The sequence below is a fragment of the Anser cygnoides genome, chromosome 3 (genome assembly GCF_040182565.1).
Source record: "Anser cygnoides isolate HZ-2024a breed goose chromosome 3, Taihu_goose_T2T_genome, whole genome shotgun sequence".
Classification (NCBI taxonomy): Eukaryota; Metazoa; Chordata; class Aves; order Anseriformes; family Anatidae; genus Anser; species Anser cygnoides.
The window spans coordinates 50,678,436-50,700,303 of record NC_089875.1 but is presented as its reverse complement, the minus strand read 5'-3'; the positions used below and the strand labels follow the sequence as shown (position 1 = coordinate 50,700,303).

Sequence of the window (21,868 nt, the reverse complement as noted above, 5' to 3'; positions counted from 1 at the left end):
CTGCATATCTCAATCCTCTGTCTCTGCTGGATGCACTTGCACCAGGTGGGCAGTGTGGAAACACTGAAGAGGACTACAAAGATTCTCAGTGGGTGGGTGCTTGAGGGGGTTTCTGAGGCTGTGCCTCCTGCCTTGCCAGGCACTGAGCATCACATTTGTTCTTAAGGGCAAGGACAGATGTTCCTTTCAGAGTACTGGCTGAGCCTTCTTGTCCAATATCTGCACCCTCTGCAATTCCCAAACGATCATCCTGTCCAACAACAACTTCCTCACCAATAAAGGCTCTTGCTGCAGATTTTAGGCAGAATTTGGTCTTCTGTGGTGCTGATGATCCCAAACTCTAATAGATCTTTTACTCAGTTATATTTGCTAAAAATTTGGACCCAAACATTCAGATTCCTCTCTTGTTTTTTTGTTTCCCCAGTTTCCACGTCTTGCTAGAGGAGTTTACCTTCTCCCAGGAACAGCTGGTGCCCCTGTGAGAACTGTGTATGTAGTCAGTGTTCAAGTCAGTCCCTGATTCATAACCCAGAAAAGGCCTTTAAACTTAGCAGTCTGGGTGCAGGTGGCATTTAACACACGAGGTTGGCTGCATTCAGGTACCCCTCTGCCTCTCAGGAAGGGGATAATTGAAGCCAAGGGAACTGGGGACTAACGGAGCAGTGATGCTCAGGCACCAGGGGCATCATTCAGAGCAATGAGTTGAGCACTGAAAAGCAAGAAGAGGAGAAAGCGAACAGAGTTGCTCCGTCTGACGCTGAGCCAAGCGGCTGCACCAGCCAGCAACATATCGAATGGGTGGTATCACACGTGTCTTACCTCTAGCAGTCTGAAACCTTGTCATTTAGAGACTCCCTCTTTTGGTACTCTGCTTGGTTTTTAAAAGCCTCTCATGGGCCATAGCGGTCAGGTTCTGCAGGAAATATTCCAGGACTGGTGTAAGAGGGTTTTCTGGAGGCTCCCACAGCTAAGGGATGGGACCAGACGGGGACTGGACTGGCGCCCTTTGCTTGTCAGCACTGGTGTACCTATGCTGCCATACAGTTTGGGTCCTGAGTTCAGTTTTGGGCTGCAGCACCCACCTTGTGCACGGCCCTTCTGGAGCGCAGCGGCTGCCTTGCACTGAAACAGGACCCAGGTGCCCCCCCAGCCCGCATGGATGCCCCGCGGAGCCCTCCAACACCACCCCACTGTAACCCCACCGGGGTAGGCAGCCCGCAGCGTTTTGCTATTAAAACGCCATCCGTCCAGCCAGCGAGCGCTGCCTTCACCTCAGGCGGCAGGGCAGGAGCCCCGGAGCAGGTGCGCCGGGCAGCAGAGGTGCAGGCCGAGCACCGACGCGAGCCCGATCCCCGGCACCTGCGGCGGGCAGCGCTGCCCGCAGGGACGCGGCGGGTCCGGGCAGGTGCTCGGGGACCGGCACCGGGGCTGCGGCCGGGGGCGGGCCGGGGCCGGGGCCGTCGGGGGGCGGAGGGCAGGCGGCCGCCTCCGCGGGGCCGCCCCGCTGCAGTGTCCCGGCAGCCCGGGAGGAGGAGACGGCGGGGCGCGCAGCGAGCAGCGGGGCAGCCCCGCGGAGACGAACGGCGGGCGGGCGGCAGCTCCGCGCCCCGCCGCTCCCCGGCCCCATGGCGGCGCCCCCCGCCGCCCCGCCGCCGCTCCCGCTGCTGCTGCTGCTGCTCGCCGCCCTGCTGCCCGCCGCCCCAGGTAGGCTGCAGCCCCCCCCCGGGGGTGGGGGAGCGGGGATGGGGACCCGCTGCCGCTCGGAGGTGCGCTGGGGGCGGTGGAGGGGGGGTCTCCCCTCGTGCTTCAGCCCCGGCGGTGCCCGCTGTTGTGGGGCCGGGTGAGGAGCCCCGCTGACCGGGCTGAGCCCCGCTGACAGGCGGTGGGCGCGCAGCGGGGTCCCCCCGCTCCCCAGCCCCGCCGTCCGGGCCCCTCGGGTCGCTCGCTCCAGGAGCACGAGCGAGGCTGGGGCTGCTGTCAGGATTCCCCCGGCTCTCCGAGTCCGATTTAAGCCGCTCTCGAGGTGGGGTCCGGGTGTGCGACGGCAGGTCTTCCCCGTCCTTTCCTGGAGGTGCAGCGAGCAGCCGGGCCGGTGGAGCCCCTGGGGCGCCGCTCGCACCGCAGGCGATGCCGAGCCCCGGAGCTGCCTCAGCCTGTGCCCACGGGGCACGGCTGGCGGCAGGGTGCAGGGGGACACAGCGGGGGTGTTCCAGCACCAGACGTTCGCCGCAGGGTCACGGTGACCGGGGCGGTATGGGGACACCCGCCCCCAGCTCCAGACGTGGTGTCCGCAGAGGAGCCGGTGAAGGCTGGCAGCATCTCGCCCCCGGCAGCTCTGGGCCAGGTGGCGGAGCCCGGGACGTGGCATCACCCACACCAGCTGAACGGACTGGGAGCGTCTGTTCGACCCGCACCAAGGGAAGGAAGGGTCCTTGCAGCAGGTTTGCAGACCTTGCACAGCCTCTGTCTGTGGGGCGCCTGGCTCGCGGGGCGCACGGCTGCAGTTTGCAGGACGCTGAGCACAGAGGGGCTTTGCTGGCGGGTGCCCCTATATCCAGGGTTGTCTACTTTCTGTGTCATGTGCTGTGCCCGTCCAAGATAAGCCTGGGATTGCTTCCCTGGGAGCGGGTTTGTAGTAGCACTGCTTCGTGATGTTGGGAGATGGATGGGGAATGGGATCGGCTGTCCCTGGGGCTGCCTTCTGGGGAGCCGGAGAAGGAGGGAAGGGAGCAGGGGAGGTGGTGTGCTGACGGCGTGGGCAGCGTCCGCGAGAAACATCATAGCCTGTGAGGGAAAGGGGTTAGCTGTTGAACACGGGCAGGCTTTTGCTTGTCTGACTGTAATGCCTGAAGTGATTCTAGGGGAGGCTGAAACTTTGCTGAAACTTTTGGATGGAACATCCACACAGTCTGTCTTCGTTTGCAGTCACACACCAGTGTGCTGTAACGCCAAGCCGATTCCTGAGCAAACACAAATGTCTTGGCATGGTGCTGCGTAAAGTGCTGCGTGCCTCCCGCTGCAGACCTCCAGAGCACACCAAAACCTGCGGGAGGGGATTGCTGGGCTGCTGGCCCCAGGGCAGCTGTGTAGGACATGGGTGCAGGCTGCACGGCTGCTCCTTGTCCCTGGTGGTGTGCAGGCTATGCACCACTCTCCTCCTGTCTGGAGAGCAAACTGTGCCCTGAGCAAGTGCAGCCTCAGACAGGAGGGCTGGTGGGTCCTTTCCCGCAGGGTAAAACCCACTGCTGGGTGCCTTTGCTTCCCTTGGCCCTGCTCTCACATCTTTTAGCTGCATTCTCAATGATCCCTTCCTGTTCTCCTTTCCTCGCCTTGCTAGCCTCCGGGCTGTTGAGGTGACCTGTCCCAAATTCACTCGGCAATTTGCAGCCTTTGCCAGAGCTCCCTGTCCCTCCCTGGGGGACAGGGACTGCCTTGGCTCAGCAGAGGGGACTGTGACAAAGGAAGGGGAAGAACCCTGCTTTTTTTGTCTGTGGAAAGAAAGAAAAAAGATTTTCCCCTTCGAGGTCTGGCTTTGGACTGGTGCGATAATTGACTGTGCTTCTGTTCATCAAAATAGAAAGTCGGTGTGGAGCCTGAGCCCAGGCTTGCTGTGGGCAGGCTCTCGGGCCAAGGAAGCGACAGAAAAGGGTGTTGTGCTGGAGCCAGGTTGGGGGGAGATCCTGTCTGTGCACTGCCAAGAGAGATTTTTTGTTGCCTGCTGCCAGATCCTGCATGTGGAAGGACGTCGAGCACACACTGACAGGCAGCTGATGGAAAGCTGTCCTCCTGTAGAAGCTCTCCTTGGTTGCCTTTGTACACAGAGTATTCAAGCACCATCAGATGGGGAAATCTGGGAGGGAATTAAGTAGAGGCTGGGCTCAGACTGAGAGCCTTGCTGACAGGAGATCCAGCTCTCATTTTCCCTCCTTGTCCAGACTGCGTGACATAAACAGAGAAAGCCGTGGGGTCTCCAAGGGAACTTTCCACTTTATTTAGCTCTAAGGAATGTATCTTCTCAGTTATTTAGGACAATGCTGTAATGCTCTTAACTGTATAGCTCTGTACCAGTCTCTGGGTGTGTCAGAGGTATGAAAGCCCTTGTGCTGTCCAAGTCTGTAATTCCAGCTCTTCAGACAGCATGCGGACCAAGGTTGGCTTGGACATATGGTTAAGAAGATGCTTTCAGAAACTAGAGAAGGAAAATACAGGGGGGGCTGGATAGATCATGGTGCAGAAAAAGAAAATGAAAAGAAAAAGAAAAAAGGAAAAGGAAAAAGGAAAAGGAAAAGAAAAAGAAAAGGAAAAGGAAAAGGAAAAGGAAAAAGACATGGCATGCATTTTCTGTGCCTGCAGAGGGAATGGGATCTTGTCTGTATGAGCCAGTGCCTTGAGTGAGCATTCAGGTGCCCCAAAACTATAGCTCCCCCCTTGGACACGTGCAGTGCCTAAGTGACGTTGACGTTTCTCATGCAGGACACTGAACGGTAGATGTGGCTTCTCAGTCTCCAGATACCTGGGGCAGGACTTCACGTCTCCTCCAAGCAGCGTGTAGCTGTCTGCAGGTGCTCTGTTGTCTTCAGACCAATGAAGCGAAGCAGCGTTTTCACCAGGCTCGATTTCTGGTGCTCTTCTAGGGCTTGTGTGTTCTGCAGCTGGCAGCTGGGTCCCTGTGTCACCCAGCTCTCCCCATCGCAGGGGGAGCACCCAGGAGTGTGGCTCAGGTGGCACTGGGATGGGCTGCCATCAGGTGTTGTGGTTCTTAAGCTTATGCTGGTGTGGGTCAGGTGTAGCTAGGAGTCCCGCTGTCCTCCCTGACAGGACCCTTTTCCTCACCAAGCCATGCTTGGAAGCCAGTGTGTGATGCCAAATGCTCACAAACCTGCAGCCAAACCAGCGCCTTCTTTTTCCTGGCTTTGAAATCTCGGGATGCTCTTACCCTGCTTGAGCCACCTGTCTCTGTAAGTCACTCTTCCTGGCTCCCCCTCGCCCGCCCGAGCAAACCATCCATACCAGGATGACGATGACCTCCCACTTTGTGCCGACTCCTGCCGGGTGTGTGGAGGACGAGCTGATGGTCGCTGCAGCTCCCGCAGACCACTGAGGCACGGAGCAGGTGAAGCGGCCACTTCTCCACTGGGAATGGTGCAGGTGTTTGGTTTCCCCCCTATTCGTGCAGCTCGGCGCTGCTTTCTCCCAGCGCTGCATGCAAACCGTGCTCCAGTGCAGCCTTGAGAGGGCACTCGCAGCACTGCGGACACAGCATGGGGCCGGCTCCCTTCGGCAGGTACCAGCCCAGATCCCTCCCGGCACATCCCCGCTTGTCTTCTCCATTGTGCAGCGCTGGGAGGCAGCGGCTGTTTCGCTGCCGTGTCGGGCTACCAAAGTGCCTTTCTTCCTTCGAGTGCAGTTGAAGCTCGGTTTGCTCGGAGCAGGGAGGGCTTTGGGGCCAGCCGTCTGTATTTTGGCTAAGTCTGCGCTGTAGCTTCCGAGGAGAAGCGTGGTTCAAGTGTTCAGGGCAGTAAGGGAGCGACTGAAGGAACGGGAGGTGGCCTGGATGGTTCTCTGCTGTGCATGAGCAATACAAAGCCTTTGAACTCGGGTTTACGCTTTCATATATATTTGCTATATTTTGCTTGTTCTGATGCACGGTTGGCTCCAAAAGCCTACAGTCTGTGTTGAATGTTCACAGACTGCAGTGCCAAAATAAGCACTGCCAGGTTCAAGACAGTGGCTTAAAAAGCCCAAGATTTAAAAAATGAGAAGGGCTGAGATGTTTTGCTGTGCTGTCTGTTCTCTGGGACATTCATTCCTAAGCTTTCCTCCGCGCCCCGGACATCTAGGGATCCGTAGGGCTGGGATGGTTTGGCCTGCATCCCCACTGCCCACCCCTTCTCCAAAGGGGCATTTACACCAGTGAGGGGTTTTGGGGGCAGACTGCGTGTCTGGCTGGCTGGGCTCCTGAAGCTCTGATCCCGGCTCCCAGATTTATTCCTAGCTGCTGGCACTGGCAGCGCCTGTCGGCAGCACCTCCTTAGTAGGATTCATTTCCTCTGGGGATGCACAGGCACCTGGAAAGTGTCAGGTTTCCCTGGTAAACTTGAGAGAAGCCTGTAATGAAAAGGAGCCGCGGACCACACGCTTGAGCGCTTAACTGCTATGCTGGTAACAGAGTTAACAAGGGCAACATCAAAGGGGGTTTTCACGGTGCCTCCTCCTTGCGTGGTCTTGGCCAGCGTGGCGATAGGAGAGGTTGTGCTGACAGCTGCTGTGTCTCCTGTCACCAGCGGGACCTGAGTGGGCATCTCCCTGCCCTCCACCGCCTCCATGCCCTCCACCTCCTCCATGCTGGGGGGTCCTTTTCTCTGGTACACCCCTCTCTTTGGACCTCTCCGCCCGTGTCCTTCTCTCCCAAGGCAGGCGGCTGCTGGCTTTCTGACATACACAGCTCGACCGACTCTGATTCCTCTTCCCTGACTTCTTAGGTCTGCTCTCTGGGATATAACACGGGGCCTTCTCTCCTCTACCCCTCAGAGGTTCTGCAAGCGTGTGCTCAGGCTTAAGCGCGTTTCATACTGTTCACAACAATGCGTGGGGCAGTGCCGTGGCTTGCTTTGGGGATAATAACCGTGTCAGTGGCTAGGGTTCTCCAGCGTTTATGTAGCAGCAGCAGGACATAAACAGCTACCACAAATGAAGGGAAATGGTCCGTAAAATTCAGAGCCTGTGGGATGCCTGTTGGCCCTCTTTTTTCCTGGATTTCCTGGTTCTCCAAGTCTTTGTGCCAAAGGAACCTAAGCAACCTTCAGTGTCTCTGAAATCAGTCTGTATATGTGGCTCCATTTCACTGCAGGGCTTATGTTTGGCAGAGTTGGTCTGCATTTGGAGCAGATAGCCCTAAGTAGTGGAGAAATGAAGCGAGGTGAAAGAATGACATCAGTCATGTATAAATTATATCCTAAACAGAGAACTTTTCCTAAACTAAAGAAATATTATTAGTTACATCAGAAGAAATACCAAAACTGTGTTATAAGGAAGTCACTCCAAGCTTCTCCTTGCTCTGGAAGAAAGCCTAAAAGGTGCATCCAAACCAAACTACGTACCTGTTAGAGTGTGGTTGGGAGAAGTGCACATTTTACACCACTACTCTTTGAGGAGTAACTTGATCATCAAATCTACTCTTCATTAAACAGAGAAAATTACCCTTTGAGGACTGTGGAGTGTGTTCCTCTCTCCTTGTTCCAGCACAGCTATTTCACTCTTACTCAGTCATCAAGTCCTTTTGGGCATCTCACGTCAGTCCCTGTTCCAGCAAATCTTTCCGACTGTTGTATTCTTTTGGCGTTAAACTGATTATTTTTCCACTGGAGGAGTCAGTCCTTCTTAATATATATGTCTTCTGTAAAGTAAGAGGCAACTCTTCAAATGGTTATTTGTCGTCATGTTTACTACATACTTGGCTGCAGTGTTTTTGGCTGAAATTCTTTTTCGGAAGAAAGGACAGAATTCCTGGAGCTGGAATGTTGGTTTTCCCATTCGTTTGTCTCAAAAAGGGAGGGAAAAAAAAAAAAAAGACAAACATAAGAGAAAGTGAATTGGCCACATAATTTCTCCGGGTATTCTGTAACGAAGTGCTTCATCACTTTGGACAGACAGATGGAGGGCCAGTTTTAGATGCTGCTGTTCCTGCTGGATAGTGTCTTGCTTCACGTGGCAGCCCCACTGAAATACAACACAGTGCCAGAACCGGGCCCTGCACGAACAACCAAGCTGAGCTTTCACATAGTCTAAATGTCTTTCCCTTTTGTCACCTTTTGAAGCTATGCCGAGTTTGGTGACATAATGGTGCGGCTTTTAGCGCTGGATCCTTTGCAGATGGCCCCTCGGCTCATGCACAGAGGGGCTGTAGCAGCTTGAAGCTGGCTTGGCAGAGGGCTTGCAGCACTTTGCAGGAGTAGGTGCTCTGGGTTTTGTGTTCGCAGTGCTGTGATCTGTGTCAGCCAAGCTTTGCATCAGCTTCTCTCATAGCTGTGTCCTCAGCTTGATGTTTCTGGTCTCCCAAAGTAAATGTATTATAAACAATTTAAGAGCGAATGGCAGTGATAGAAAGACTCCATCTGGCTCGGCTGGACTGGGACTTTAATGTGATTTTGAGTTGCATGTGTTTTTAATACACATATTTGGTACGTGTCTGAGGTCTTATTACTGGGGAGGTGGGCTGGGGATCAGAAGACACGGTTCCATTTGTAGTCAGAGGCAAACTTCCAGTGACATCTCACCTTTCCTCAGCTCCATTTCCCCTGTTGTAAAGGCATTCTGAATGCTTTTTCCACACTGGTGCCTGAGTACTGCCCAGCCTAAGCCACTGGTCTCTTCCACTTGAGGCTCTCCCTGTCCTCTGAGGGCAGCTGTACTGTACAGAGGTATGTTGCAGGAGGATAAATTCAGCTCAGTGGTCAGGTCGTGTTTCTCTGGTCAAAGACGGAGCACAGATCTGGGGAGCCTGAAAATGCAAAGAGTAGCCCAGCCCTCCTGCTTTCTAGTCCTCCCAGTCAGTAAACTTCAGGGTCAGCTTGGGACTGTTTAGGAAGTGATTCTTAGTTCCTGCTTTTTGTTGACTTAATTTGTTTAATTTGTGAGTGAAATGATTTACAGTTGATCTAGATACTTTCTGTGCTGTAGGTTCTAGGATTCTAGGGGCATCTGCCCCTGGAAGTGTCTAGTGCACACAGGCACAGGAGAAGTAGGTCAGTTCCCCCAGGAAAGCACAGAAAATGAAACGCAACAGAAAAATAAGCTCTTCTGTGAGTGCACAGCTACAGCAATGAAAACCTAGAAAGTGTGAACTCGAAACAGCGGTGTTAGCGAGCCAAATATTCTTGTGAGACGTGTGAGACGATGTAGCGTTTTGCTCGCGATGCGGTGACCGCCACGGCAGGCTCTGGGCTCCTGCTGTTCGCTGCTCTTGGCTGCCACCGCTCCAGGCAGTGCTGCCAGAGCCCAGGCGCCTGCTCCAGGCCGCTGCCGGGCCCTACACTCAGCAGGCATGGCCAGCGCCCTGGTGACAGCCCTTCTGGAGTAGCATGGCAGCCATTTACTGCCACCAGATGCCCAAGACCACGCGATGGCCTGAGCCGCCCTACAGGAGTTCAGGCCCAGCCCGAGAAGTGCCATGCCCTTAGTTGTGCTGGCTGCTGAGTGCCAGACAAATCTGTAAATGTGCTCGTTTTCCTCTGTAAAACCAGGTGTTTAGATCGCTCTCAGGGAGGGAAGCTGAGGGGTATGGGACACTGCGGGGTCCTGCTCACGTTTGGGACCACACCGTGCAGGCCGGGCTAGAAACCTGCAGCTGATGTTGCGAGGTCTAAATGGGAATGAGAGAGAAATCTTGGAGGGGTGGAAATGGACTTCAGTCCGCCTCTTTGGCAAAGTTAAAAGAGAAATGGCTTTGTATTTGTTTATGCCTTTCCTTGGGGTGGTAACAAGTATTTTGGGGTGGTTGTGTTAAAGGGAGTCTCGTTGGCCTGTGGTCAGAGAGCGTAGTGGGGAAGCAGGAAGACAGTTGCTAACTTAGGGTGTATGATGGATATGGGTGGCCTGGGCAAGACCATGTGGTAGTCTGAGCATGTTAAGGTCTCAGGATAGTGGGAGATCTGTGTGATTTTAAGAATATACATACTTTGAGAGCTGGCACCATGGAGAAACAGCCTTAGTGGGAGCACTTAAGGGCACTTGTCATGTTCAGGTGTAAGACTTTTTTTTTTTTTTTCCACAAAAAAATGTTTGGCATTGGCACTAACATTTGCATTCTGGTAGCTTTTGTAATGCTGTCTCTCTTTTTATTTAGTAATTTTCTCCTTCAGGACTCCTGGTTGTCATTTCCTGGAGTTGCTTATGATTAGATGGATTTAGATTAGTTTGGGATTACTTGTCTGCCAGAGCAGAGAATATCCTGGCTGCAAGGATGGCTCTGGGCTGGGCTTCCAACAGGGCTTTGTGTTAAAAAGGCTGGCAATATCTTCAGCTGCCGGCAGACAACACTTTCCATTGTGCACACACACATCTCCTTGATACGCAGCCATATACAAACCGCGGGCTTGCTTCTGGGCATCCAGAAGTAAGGATGTCAGTGCAATGGAGAGAGCTGAAGTGAGAGCTCAGATAATTGAAGGACACCAGATTCTGATGGTGTCAAGCATCCAAGTAGCTGCTGAGTTAGTATGGTCCTTCTGAAAGAAGGGTTGCTTTAGGAGGAGGGTGATTCATTTTAGCATGTTGCTACTACTCAACCTGCTGCTTTCCTTGGAGAGAAGGAATATTTTTCCTAAGACTGGAGGCTGCGGAACAAGCTGCTTATAATTGCAATAAGGATGGCAGAAACAGACCCCAATCAAAACGTAAGAGCCTCCATGAAAGCAGCAATAGGGTTTGCAAGATTTTTGGCAATGACAAAGGACCTATTTGGTTCTTACAGCAAGAGAGGCCTCCTGAAAATATGTAACTTGAGATGCTTGTGCTGTATAAATATTTTTGGGCTTTATGTATTTATTTTAACTTCTATTTCTACAAGCATTCCCTGTAAAAATGGAGAGAGCAAATATTAGAACTTTGAAATGTCTGCAGGAGCTTTTGAGTATTTGGGGGTATCTTTGTATGGAAGGAAATCACTGTGTTTCAGGAAGCTTTGTTACTTTAATGGAATGTTTTTGCTTCTGAATGGTAGCAGATGGCCAACCCAGAATACGGTAGCAAATTGCTTAAGCTACTTGTAGAGCAGCACAAACTTCTTTGCCTTGCCAGTAGTGACCAGCCTTGGTTAGAGGGACCAAAGCTAGGGCTTTGTCTTTGCTGTCACTGCAGGGCTGCTGCCCCAGTGTTGGCCATACAGAACATCTAGATTCAGGCTGCCCGTAACAAAGCTGAAAACATCTACTTGCATGATGTGCCGGTCTAGTCAAAGCCCTGTGGTGGTAGAAGACGTTCCTGTCATGGAAATAAGGGCTGATTTTCAGCAGGAGCTCGTTATAGGAACTGGCCAGTGCTGGCGAAGGGATGTTTAGAGCTCACAAGCAGCAGGCAATGCCAGGTGGGTGCTTTGGTATTTGAACACTTCACTGCCTCTGAACTGCACTGGTGCCAGCCTGGTGTCAGAGGTCACCTAGCAGCACCTGGGGAGCAATCTCAGGCTGTGCTCTTCTGAGCTGAGTTTCAAGAGCTGCTTTTCAAGGTGAAGTCTCTGTGCCTCATATTTTCCCTTACGGCATGCAGTTGGTACCTAGCACAAGGACGGTCCCATTCCTGTGGGCTCTGTTTTGCGCTGGCACAGGTAGCAAATGCAAGGGAAAGCTTTTTGGACTCTCAGGCTGGGAATTGGCTTTAAAGCTCTACGCCATTGATCGTCTCTCTCTTTTTTTTTTAATAAAAAAAAAAATCCAACTCTCAAAACCAAATGGATTGACTTGGATTTACATTCCACTGATACCAAATTTGTTGGTACAAATAACAATGATAATAAAAGCTCTGGTAATAGTAAAACCATGTTTCCTGTTGCTGGTCCCTATCCCTTGGAAGAAAAAGGCAGGATTGTTGAGTTTGTTGTTATTGAATTGGCTTTTTTTTTTTCTTCAATTATGCCCACCAGAGCTGTGTTCTCACTGTGCCTGTGCCAGACCCAAGCCTGGTGACAATGCTAAATCAGCAATTGTGTTGCTCCTTTACATAGCAGAGCACAACAAAATGTTTTTTCCTTTCTGCACAAGACAATTGTGTGTCCTCAGCTGTGGACTGAGCAGGACTTTATTTTTCTAATTCGATGCTAGGGTAAGGTATTAAGTAAGGGTAGGTATTAATTGCCACTTTTTCTGAAATTTTTCTTCCCAGTTGTTCTTTTTCCTTTTCCCCCACTCCTTTTTTTCTGTTTTTCTCTCCTAGTGTCATGGGTTAGGTTGTCCTGCCTCCAGGTGATTTTATTTTACCACCAATGACCATGGTACTCTTGGAAGACCACAGTCAACATTCACAAACTAAAACTGAGATCAAAGAGCAGGTTCTGCCACTGTCACTCATGCATATCGATACGTACTCTGCTAGTAGATCCCTTGAAGTTAATGCTGGTATATGCAACTGGAAACATAGTAAGACTGTGGAGAGGTAATAAAATCTGACTCCAAATATATGCTTTAAAAAAAAAAAAAAGTTAATAATGCAGAGCTCTGTGGTTAATTCTTTACTGAAATATTTAAAACTCCATGTACCTTTGGGAAGTCTCTAACCTCACTGGGAAGGCTGATTAGTATGCTAAAAGCCAACATCTGCCCTACTTCCCTTCCAATCAGTGTGGCCAGTGGCTGTTATTCTGAGGACAATGGTAGGAAGTCGTGCTGTAGGCAAGATCTTGCTGGATGTGGGGACATTATTAGAGCCACCACATTGCTGTGCTTGGGATACAGTGATGCTGTCACAGCTCCCTGTCCTGGAAATAGAAAACAGCTGATGCTGGTTGGCAGACCTGCTGGTGGTGATTACTGCAATGAATGGAGAGGACTTACTTCATTATAAAAGCAAATACAATAAAAGATTTTATAAAGGGCATTAATGGCAGGAAAAATACATCTTCTATCCTGTCTCCCTGATTTTTTTTTTCCTTTGCATTATCAGGACCGTCTTTCCCTTCACTCCTCCGTCCAAATCTCCCACTTTGTGTTCAAACATGGATGCATTAGTAATGGCAGGCAGCTGTCCGTGCACGTTGGTAATGAACCGGTCTGCAAAAATGGCCTTGATAATTATTTGTGTATTCAGTGGTAGATATCCCCAGGCTAAACCGAGGGAGTTGGCAATGGATTCTCTTTTACAAACCTGGAGAGATGTAAGTGCATCTTTTCAATACATTCAGCTGCTTTTCAAGGTTATTAATTGGTTATTAATTAAATTAATAACACTGACGTGTGATTTGCCTTGGTTGTGTGTGCTCGGGTATGACAGCACCTAGCACCTACTACCTATAATAGTACCTATAGGACTAGGCATGGGTAAATGTGGAATACAGCCCTGGGATTTGCATGAAGACATTGCTTTGGATCTGACTGAGGAGGTTTTCTTTCTGAAAATGGAATAAGAAGGTTGTTTATAGAGAAGGAAAAGCTGTGCCTATCCATTTCTTTTGAGTCCAACCTTGCGGAAAAATCCTAAAAACAGTGATAACATTATTCTGCGTTTTGTCTGGGTTTTGAACTTTGGGAGGCTTGGACCGTGTGCAGCCAGCTTCCCTTTCCAGGGTACAAGGCTACGTATGTATTTTTTGAAAGACCTTTTACAATAAATAATGTGGAATAAAGTTATTTAGAAGAGTCAGGGCTGGTGTTATTTCAAGACATAACGTATGAGCAGTAATATATTACAGGTAAGTAAGTAAATAATATTTTAGTGCTTTTTTTTTTTTTTAGTGAGGAGGAAGAAGCAGATTTGACTGTGTTATTTTAGCATGTACTTTTTCAAATCCCTCTGAAGAAACTTAATCTCTGAGAGCTGCTAATGAAAGAACAGAGAGTAATGCTGAGCCAGTGCTTTGTTCTTAGCAAACCCGTGCTTTGGGAAACTCAAACCTTTTCTGATTTATGGAAGGTTTTCGATGTGAAATATAAATGGAGAGATTTAACTTATTTTCCTTCAGTGCATGATGAAGCCTGAATTCCTACTTTCTGACTTTGAGAGTCTGAGGAATTTTTGGCAGTTTCTAGTGGAAAGTTAAAAGTGCTCTTCAACTAGAGATGGAATGGAAAAAACTTTACATAAACTTGTGAATCTCTGGTAGATTATAAAATCTGTGCTACTTTACAGGGTAAAGGAGCAGGTTTACGATACACTGAGGTGGTTTTAGAGAAAGGAGTAAACCAACCTCCATCCCTCCCCACCACCACCAAAATGTAACTACTCCAGAGCTCTTAGGGAGGATGATTTGGTGAAGTCTGTGATGCACATAAAGGAATGAAACAAAACCAGAGCCATACCACCCAAATTGCCAAGACTTTGGATCCAAAGCTAATCTTTGCTTCTGAAGTGTGTCACTGAAGTGTTTTTTTTTTTTTTTTTGTGAAAATACCAGATAGATACCTAAAGAACAGTAGAAGCTCTGAGTTTCTGGCTAGTTATGGCTTGGTTAATACTTCGTACTTCTTCCACAATTGATGAAGGTAATCCATTTAGTGGTGTTAAAATGTCAGAGATGAATTGTTGTATTTTTTTCAGTGACTTTAGAGAATGGTGTATGAAGGTGGCTGAGAGATGCAAGTTGCTGCCCTCCCACACCCCCACCCCAAACTCTGCACTCCCAAACCTGTACCAAGAAGGGCAGCAGTTGACTTCTGCTTTGGGGATCTGCCATAAAACATCCCAGCATCCAAGAGCTGGGGAAGGTTTGGAAGGAAATTCGGTGTTTGAATAAGAGTATTTCATTGAATGAAACTAGGCATAGAAAGTGTGTAATATGAACTACGCATATAAAGCTTTGTGCTTTATGGCTGTGGGTAACCACTGCTTGGTGGGGTTGAAGTGAAAGCTGGTGCAGATACCAAACTGTGTTGCCTGCTGTGAATTTCCATGAGCCATATCCATATCTCCCATCAGAATTATGCATAATGTTTTCTTCAGACTTCGAATCCACATGTCTGCATGGCCACATTTTTTTACTCAATTGCCCCTGTAACGTGCCACTGATTTTAACGAGATTGCGCTGATGTGAAAGCAGAGCAATGGAGTGGAGATTTAGGTTCATAAGAAGTGATCCAGGTGCACAGCATAACAATGGTGCTACGGTTTAGTTGGCCTCCTAATGGGCAGTGCAGTTTTAGTAGGTGTGTTTTCCTCCTTGGAGATCAATGGCCATGCCTGCAGGCAGCAGGACGCAGGTTTGGCTCGCAAGAGCACATGCTCTAGCTCTGACTTATGTCCCCTGCCAACCCACTTCAAAGCTAGCTCAGGCTGCTGGGATGCAGGGAGGGGAAGTGGTGGTGAAGTGTATGCATGACAGCCTGAAAACAATACTCTCTCTTTCTTGCTACCTGGCATCCTTGTAGGCCCACCTAGGGGGGTAGAGGCTCACCTACAAGCTGTCTGGATAGGGGTGAGGACAAATGTGGGCATCACATCACTGCACTGCAGCCTGCCCAGGTCCCACGTCCAGGCTGGGCAGAACAGCATCGTGCAGGCGTCGGTGCTGGAGAGAGGCATCTGAGAGTTTCTGACCCTGCACGAGCCCAGGTGGACCTGTGTGGGCATCAGCTGGGGGTGGAGAAGTGCCAATTTCATAGAAGTGAAATTGTGTCACAGGAATTGTGTCAGCTGGTAGCACAGGAGTCAGTATATTTTAAAAGAGAGAGAAAAATCCATTGCGGTGCAAGTTTTGTGTTATCTTCGTGGTGTCTTTTCCTGTTGTTGCGGATGAAATTGCCAGGCTGTTAGAGCAGGGGGAGGGTATTGCTGGTCATCACTGGTTGTGCAGCCAAAATCCTGCCTGGGATCCCAGGGGCACAGCAGCCCCACAGCTGCAGGGAGCCTTTTCTTCCTCTGCCCCTGCAGCATGTAGCTGACATGAGCCACTGACTTCTTGCTGGATGAACTGGCCAGTGCACTCAGAGAGAAATGCAAAGTGGGCTTAAAGCCGCTTTCTCTCCACTCAGGGAAGTGTTACTTCTTGTGATACTCTTGGACTTCTTTAGCATCAAGTAAACTGTTTATCCGGGGCCAATGCAGTTATGGACCCCAGGATTTTTAGAGATGGCTGTGAGAAGGGTGCAAGGATTGTGCATGCATACAGACAAAACAGGGATGTCCCAGGAGACACGTGGCTTGCACATATTTAGCACTGCTTGGAAGATTTCTATTCCATGGTGTCCGTCTCTTCTCTTCAATGGACAGCGTATTTTCAACACTTTATTTGATATCAGAACATGCATAAAGAAGCAGTACAAGATGGGTAGCCATGATTTGAAAGAGGAGACTAACCAAGCAGTAGGCCTGTTGGCTTTCAGTCAGTTATGCATGCTCTTTACTTTCCTGACAGAGCTTTGAGATTCTTCCTTTTAGACTGTCAGAAACACAGAAGTTAACTCACTCTCACTTCTGAGTAAACGAGGAATGTGAGTATGAAAGCCATGATAAATCAGAGGTGTAAATAATGCGGAGACTAGAGCCATGTACACAGCGTAGAATGACACAGTCTTTGAAGGAGCTGATTTTGTTGCATAAAATGTCTTGCTGTGGCATGAGGAGCTTGGGGTGGATTCATGTTCTGTTTTTCTGTTGTTGTTGTTGTTTTGGTTGTTTTTGTGTGTGGGTTTTTTTTTTTTTTTTTTTTTTTTTTTCAGGCAGGTCTCCTGGTTGTCACTGAATTTCTGACTTGGGCTAGGGAACAGCCTGTAAAAGGATTATCTAGAGGAAAACAAACTCTATTATCTTTATCCTGTGCATCTGTCATGCTTGTGTTTGCAGTCACAGACCTCACCACTTAGAGCGCCCTTAGGCTCTGATTTATCTTAGAAACACGGCTTAAGATGTTGTAAGTTGATATTTGTGCTCGTTCTGCAGTTGGATGTCCATTGAGGCCTAGGAGTGTGAATTTCTTGCCCACTAGGTCTGAGAGTCATGGGAGCCCCCAGCTGAAACTCTGCAGGAGTCCTGCAGAGCAATGCAGGGTCAGCACCAGGAGACCTCAGGTGCATGGCAGGGGAGAAGAACAAAATTCCCTCCTTCTGGAAGATGGGCGACTGAAATGATGTGCGTGGGGGGATCAGTTGGGATTGATGGCTTTATCAGGCCCATTTACAGCTCATGCTATTACTGTTTATCATTTTAATGGTGTACAAGAAATAGGTTGTCTTTGCTTTTAAAATAGTTTTTCTTTTAATCCGTGAGTTCCCCTTTTCGTGAAACTAATTTCCTGTGACTGGCAAGATAAAGGAGAGGTCCCCACTGGAGTACCACAGAGGCCAGAACCTCCTTCTGTTTTAAACCCTGGAAAAGGTTAGACAAAGTCTAACATGAAGAACACAGAATAACACCAATGTGAGTTAGGCAGCAGGTGGCAGAGATGTAGCCAGACAAAGGGATGGTTCGAGTGGCAGATTTAAAAGCCACTTTCCAATGCTGCTTTTGAAGTAGCTGGTTTTAAAAACACTTCTGAAGTGGGTCTGCCAAATGTTCAGCTTTTTCCATTTTTTGTTTATAAGGGAATTGAGAATAATTTAAGTTTTTATGACGTACATTTGTCTGTAAACGTTGCTCCATTTTCTCTTAGCAGTTGAAGCTTTTATTGTAGATGGGCTACAGTTCTACATACCGTACCTGATTTTATAGTCTATGCTATATCTATCTCCATTGTACTCAGCATCTTATGCCTGGAAATTTTCAGTAGGCCTGCTGCTGGAATGGGTTTCATGTTTTATGCTCCCAGAAATGGCTGCCGAGTCGAGCAGTCGGCTGCAGTTCTCCAGGAGCTGAAGCAGTGGCCTGATGTGAACCACATGCCCCGGAGCCCAGGCAGCGCGCTTTGTGCGGGTAGCAGCAGGGAGCCCCGGGGCCTGAGCTGTGCGGCCAACAGAGCTCAGGACCCTCCTGCTCAGCTTTACTGGGCTGTCAGGGTGGGGGGTTGTGTCTTCTCAGTGGACAGGCCTCCTCCCCTCCCTCCAGAGTGGGAGCAGATTTCAAAATGATCTGGGGATGGTGTGCTACCAAGGTCTCAGCCTGAAGAGCACTAAAGAGGTTTGGATGAAGTCTTGAGCCAAAGAATTCAAGTGTGTGCCATGAGGGGAATTTTTAAGTGTTCTTCAGTCAAATTTCAGTCCCCAGGTGTTCTCACCTGCTGACTGTCATGTTTTTAACCCATTGTCACGCTGGATGTTTGTGGGACATTATCAATTCCTTTTGTAGCTGTCATTCTGCATGTAATGTGGGCTTTAATCCACCCCTGTGTTTCTGTGCTTGGTACACCATTGGTTTTGTCTTGGGGTCTTGGTGGGCAAACAAACCCTTCCCAAAGGGTGCGCTCTAGGTGGCCACACTGATGCAAATGAAGCTTTCCTATATTCTGTGATGACAGTTCATACCAACTGGTCAAGCAGTTGAAAAAGAAAGGTATTTTTGCATCAGTTAAAAAAAAAAAAAATAATAACAGTAAAAAAATCTAAGGAATGGAGTGTGTTGTATGGAGTAGAGGACTGCTGATAACTCCTCAGAAAATATCTGGGTTCAATAGGAAGTGACTTTGGCAGAAGTTTTGCAAGTGCTCCTCATGGGAATCCCAGCAGCAATTTGGCACTTCATTTTTGGAGACAGCACTTAATGTCTCAGTCCCTAGGTGCTGTGATGTTTTTCCTTTTTTTCTGGCTCTAAGGTCATTTATTTTCGATCTCTTATCATCTTTGTAACTGTCCTCTTGAGTTTCCTTGGTGGGCCTGTATCTTTCTTACAATGTAGTCACTGGCTATGGAGCACAGTTCTTATAGCAAGCAAGGTTTCATCGCACTGTAGAGTAGAATAATCTCCAGCTAATACAGCCAGAATTATATTGATTTTTTTGGATGATATTGTGTTTTTATTTTGGTTAATCTGTGAGAAGTTCTCAAATGCTGGTGCTTTGTGGTGTATTTTTTTAATCTTCCAAAGTGTTCTAAATTTTGTCTGTGGGTCATAGATATATCTGCAATTTATATTCATGTATATATAACCATAGGGAAATGTTAAACTCGCAAGCACATAAGTACTGCTAGATTGTCCTTATTATTGTATTGCATATTTCATTCTTCATGAATGTTAGCCTTAAAAGCCTTAAATTCAGGAAACTCCAAGTTAAAGTTGCAGTCTTGTCAGCATGACGGTGCTGAAATGTGTCCCAGAGGAGCTGGGAGTGTTGAGTCCTCAGCCTGCATTAGAGACCAGCCTAGCACCGTTCCTACAGCAGAGCTGGAGGAGGTCTGCTCGCGTGGTCAGTTAGTTCAGTAAAAAGTCAGCCGAGAGTAAATGTTAAATTGTTGATATGACTTACGGACCTGGCTCTTTTTCATAGTCTGGAATAGTATTTGGGATCATTTTTGCTGGTAGATACTATCATAGTAAAAGTATGTACATTTGTATTTGTCGTTTTGGATTCCTTGGGAAAGTCAGGAATGAAGCTGTCATCTGTACGGATGTCATGGTGTCCCGCGGAGCTGTGCTGCTCACAGATCTCCTGCCTTGTCCTCCAAACTTACTGATGGAGAGCCAAGAAGAGAATGTCTCTTTTTAGTGCATATCTTTGATAAAGGGGTTGCGAAGCTTGCAGAGCAGGACGCAGACTAGTAGTGAGTCTGAACATGATTGCTGTGCCGTGCGTGGGATAAATGGAGGAAATGACCTCGGTCAGGGTGTGGGAAGGGGATCCAAGATGGAAAGCATTTTCAAATAAACTTGTTGTAGCCCTTCACTCTTTGCGCTGGTGAGGGGTGGTCCTGCTGCCTACCACCCTGGTCTGTGCAGGGTGGCTCAGCCTGGTGGCAAGGGGTGGACAACACCCCGTGTGGATGTCTGCAGAGCGGGGCAGGGCTGCGGTGCGCTCTTACAGCCCCTGCATGTTGCTGGGGGTTTTGCTGGAGGGAGCTGGCCTTGGTGGTTTGGTCACTGGAGACACCTCAATGGGAGGTGTCCAGCAGGTGTGAAGGAGGAGGGTGACCCAGGTGTGGAGGGCTCCCTTCAAAGGGCACGGACACAGAAGAAAAGCTGTGTCGGCTTCAGTGGGAGCACGTGAAGCCTTCAGTAACTCATCACTGGTTGTTCTTAAGTCATAACGTAGGGGTTAAACACACTGAGAAGTATGTTGCTGAGTCTGCAAAGTGCCCCAGTCCTGCTGTACATAGCATTCAGAGGGCTCTTCAAAGGGAGCACTGGAAACTTCTGTTAGCACTATCAATTGAAAGAATGTCCCCCGGATGCCAGGTAACTCCTCTACAGAGGTATAATGAGTAGCTTTGCATAAATCAGACATTACTGTTGGATACTGGTCCTCTGCCCCAAAATCCTTGGTGGAGCCCAATGAATTATGGCACACTTTCCTTTGTGCAGGAGCTCGAGCGTTCCAGTCCCTGCTTTCTGTGGCCAAGCAGAAGTGTGTGGGAATGTGCTGAATGATTTTTCTGCGGGAAACAAAGGATTTACGTGTCACTTGCCTCCACTGCTTTAACTGATCGGCTTACTTCCAGGAGGAGACCTGAGCTGAGCGTGTGAATTAGTGGCACTGAAAAGCTGACCAGTCTACGCAGGAACAAGGTTGGCAGTGCCTCTTAAAATGCTAGGGAACCTACCTTCTTGGTAAACCTGAGGCTGGATTTAGTCTCCCCATTTCAATCCTACCTTCTCTTGCACTTTTACATGTGTTAAGCACATCAATGCTACAAAGAGCCCAGCTAGAGTTAGTGCCGTGCCCCGTGCTGTGGCTGATCTGAACTAAGTCAAGCCCAGGGTCTTTGCAGTTGGAGCAGGCAGCACATTGAGGTTCAGAGGGCCACATCAGCACTGCCTGAGCTGGCTCACCAGCTGCAGGAAATATCTTCGCAGAGTGAACTCTTCTTAGGATGGACCTGATCCAGAACCTCGTTGAAGCCGGTGGAATTGCTCCCATTTTCTCAAAGGAACTTGGATCAAGCCATCAGCTAAAAAAAAAAAAAATCAAGTAAAAATCCATTAACATTTTGCCAAAGTGACACGGCACATTAATTTTTGGGTGGAAAACAAATATCTTCTTGTGGTATTTTGTCTGTCCTCTTTCTTCTTTGCTTTTGTGCTGATGTGGCTTTGGGATAGCTGTGTGAAGATAGGTAACAGTGAGTATGTGAAAGCGGGGAACAAAGCAGCCGCCCCTGTGTGAATTGCTGGATGAGGAAGGTGGGCTGTGCTTTCCAATGTGCCTCTCATTGATGGTAAAATGCCATTTTTCTTTTGCTGCTCATGAATAACAACTGGATGGAAAGCCTTGAGCTGTGCAAAGGATTTCAGCGCTCTTTAGAGGCCTGGCTCTGGTAGTAAAGCTCTGCTTTCTCCCTTTGCAGTTGCGCTTTTTCATAATCTATTTCAAATTGGGTGAAAAAATAAAATGGTGTATCCAAATTGTCCCAACCCTTAAAACCAACCTACTAAGTGGTTTACCTGCTAGAAAACTACAGAGAGCCACATGGAAAATGATGCCCATTGCGGGCATGAAGAAACGATGGGTGATCATTTTTACAAGCAATAAACTCTTTTCCTAGCAAAGATCTGGCTGTGATAGGGGCCTTGGTGCATGAACCTGGTTTCCCCAGTGCCTTCTGTGGGGTCACCATCCCTGAGACTGTCTGCACCCATCAAAAGTTGCCAAATGGGGGCAACTGTAGAGGCATCCTCAGCTGCATTTGCCACGTGCTACAAACTTAAGCATCAGCAAACATACATTTTTCAGCAGCTGTATTTAGGGGAGGCTGATGCAATAAGTTATAGCAGTGTGGATGGCTTACAAAGGGTCTTACCTCACAAATGGAATTCATTTTAGAGTTGCCAATTGGAGAATCAAAATATAGTGCCTCTTTTTTCTGTTCGCAGTCTATCATTTTTGGTACAAGTACAGCTGATACTTTTATGTCTATTCCTCCGTGATGGTAGGGCTCGGGTACTTAGGAGTATGCATGGCACACAATATCATTATATCCTGAAGAAATAGCTCAGAGATCTAGGAGCAACAGCTGGCTGAGGTACTGTACATTTCTAGCCTTGGTGGTTGGTCTTGGGAGGGAAGCTGCAGGGTGTCTGTAAACTAATTGCTCAGCTCTGAAGCTGGATGGCTCTCACAGCTTGGCAGTGGTGCAAGGTAATT

At 48.9% G+C, this 21,868-nt stretch overlaps 1 protein-coding gene across 2 annotated transcripts in view; it reads left to right on the top strand.

The window, feature by feature from the left end:
* The first annotated feature begins 1,536 nt into the window (after positions 1-1,536).
* The window catches only part of FNDC1 (fibronectin type III domain containing 1), a 66,602-nt gene continuing 46,270 nt past the window's right edge, over positions 1,537-21,868 (top strand). The window contains exon 1 of one of the 2 annotated variants that reach the window (XM_066994159.1): positions 1,537-1,704. In XM_066994159.1, the coding sequence (XP_066850260.1) occupies positions 1,626-1,704 (79 nt within the window). In that variant the 5' untranslated portion in view covers positions 1,537-1,625. The remainder of the gene's footprint in view (positions 1,705-21,868) is intronic. The other variant, XM_048067870.2, reaches the window with a different exon arrangement.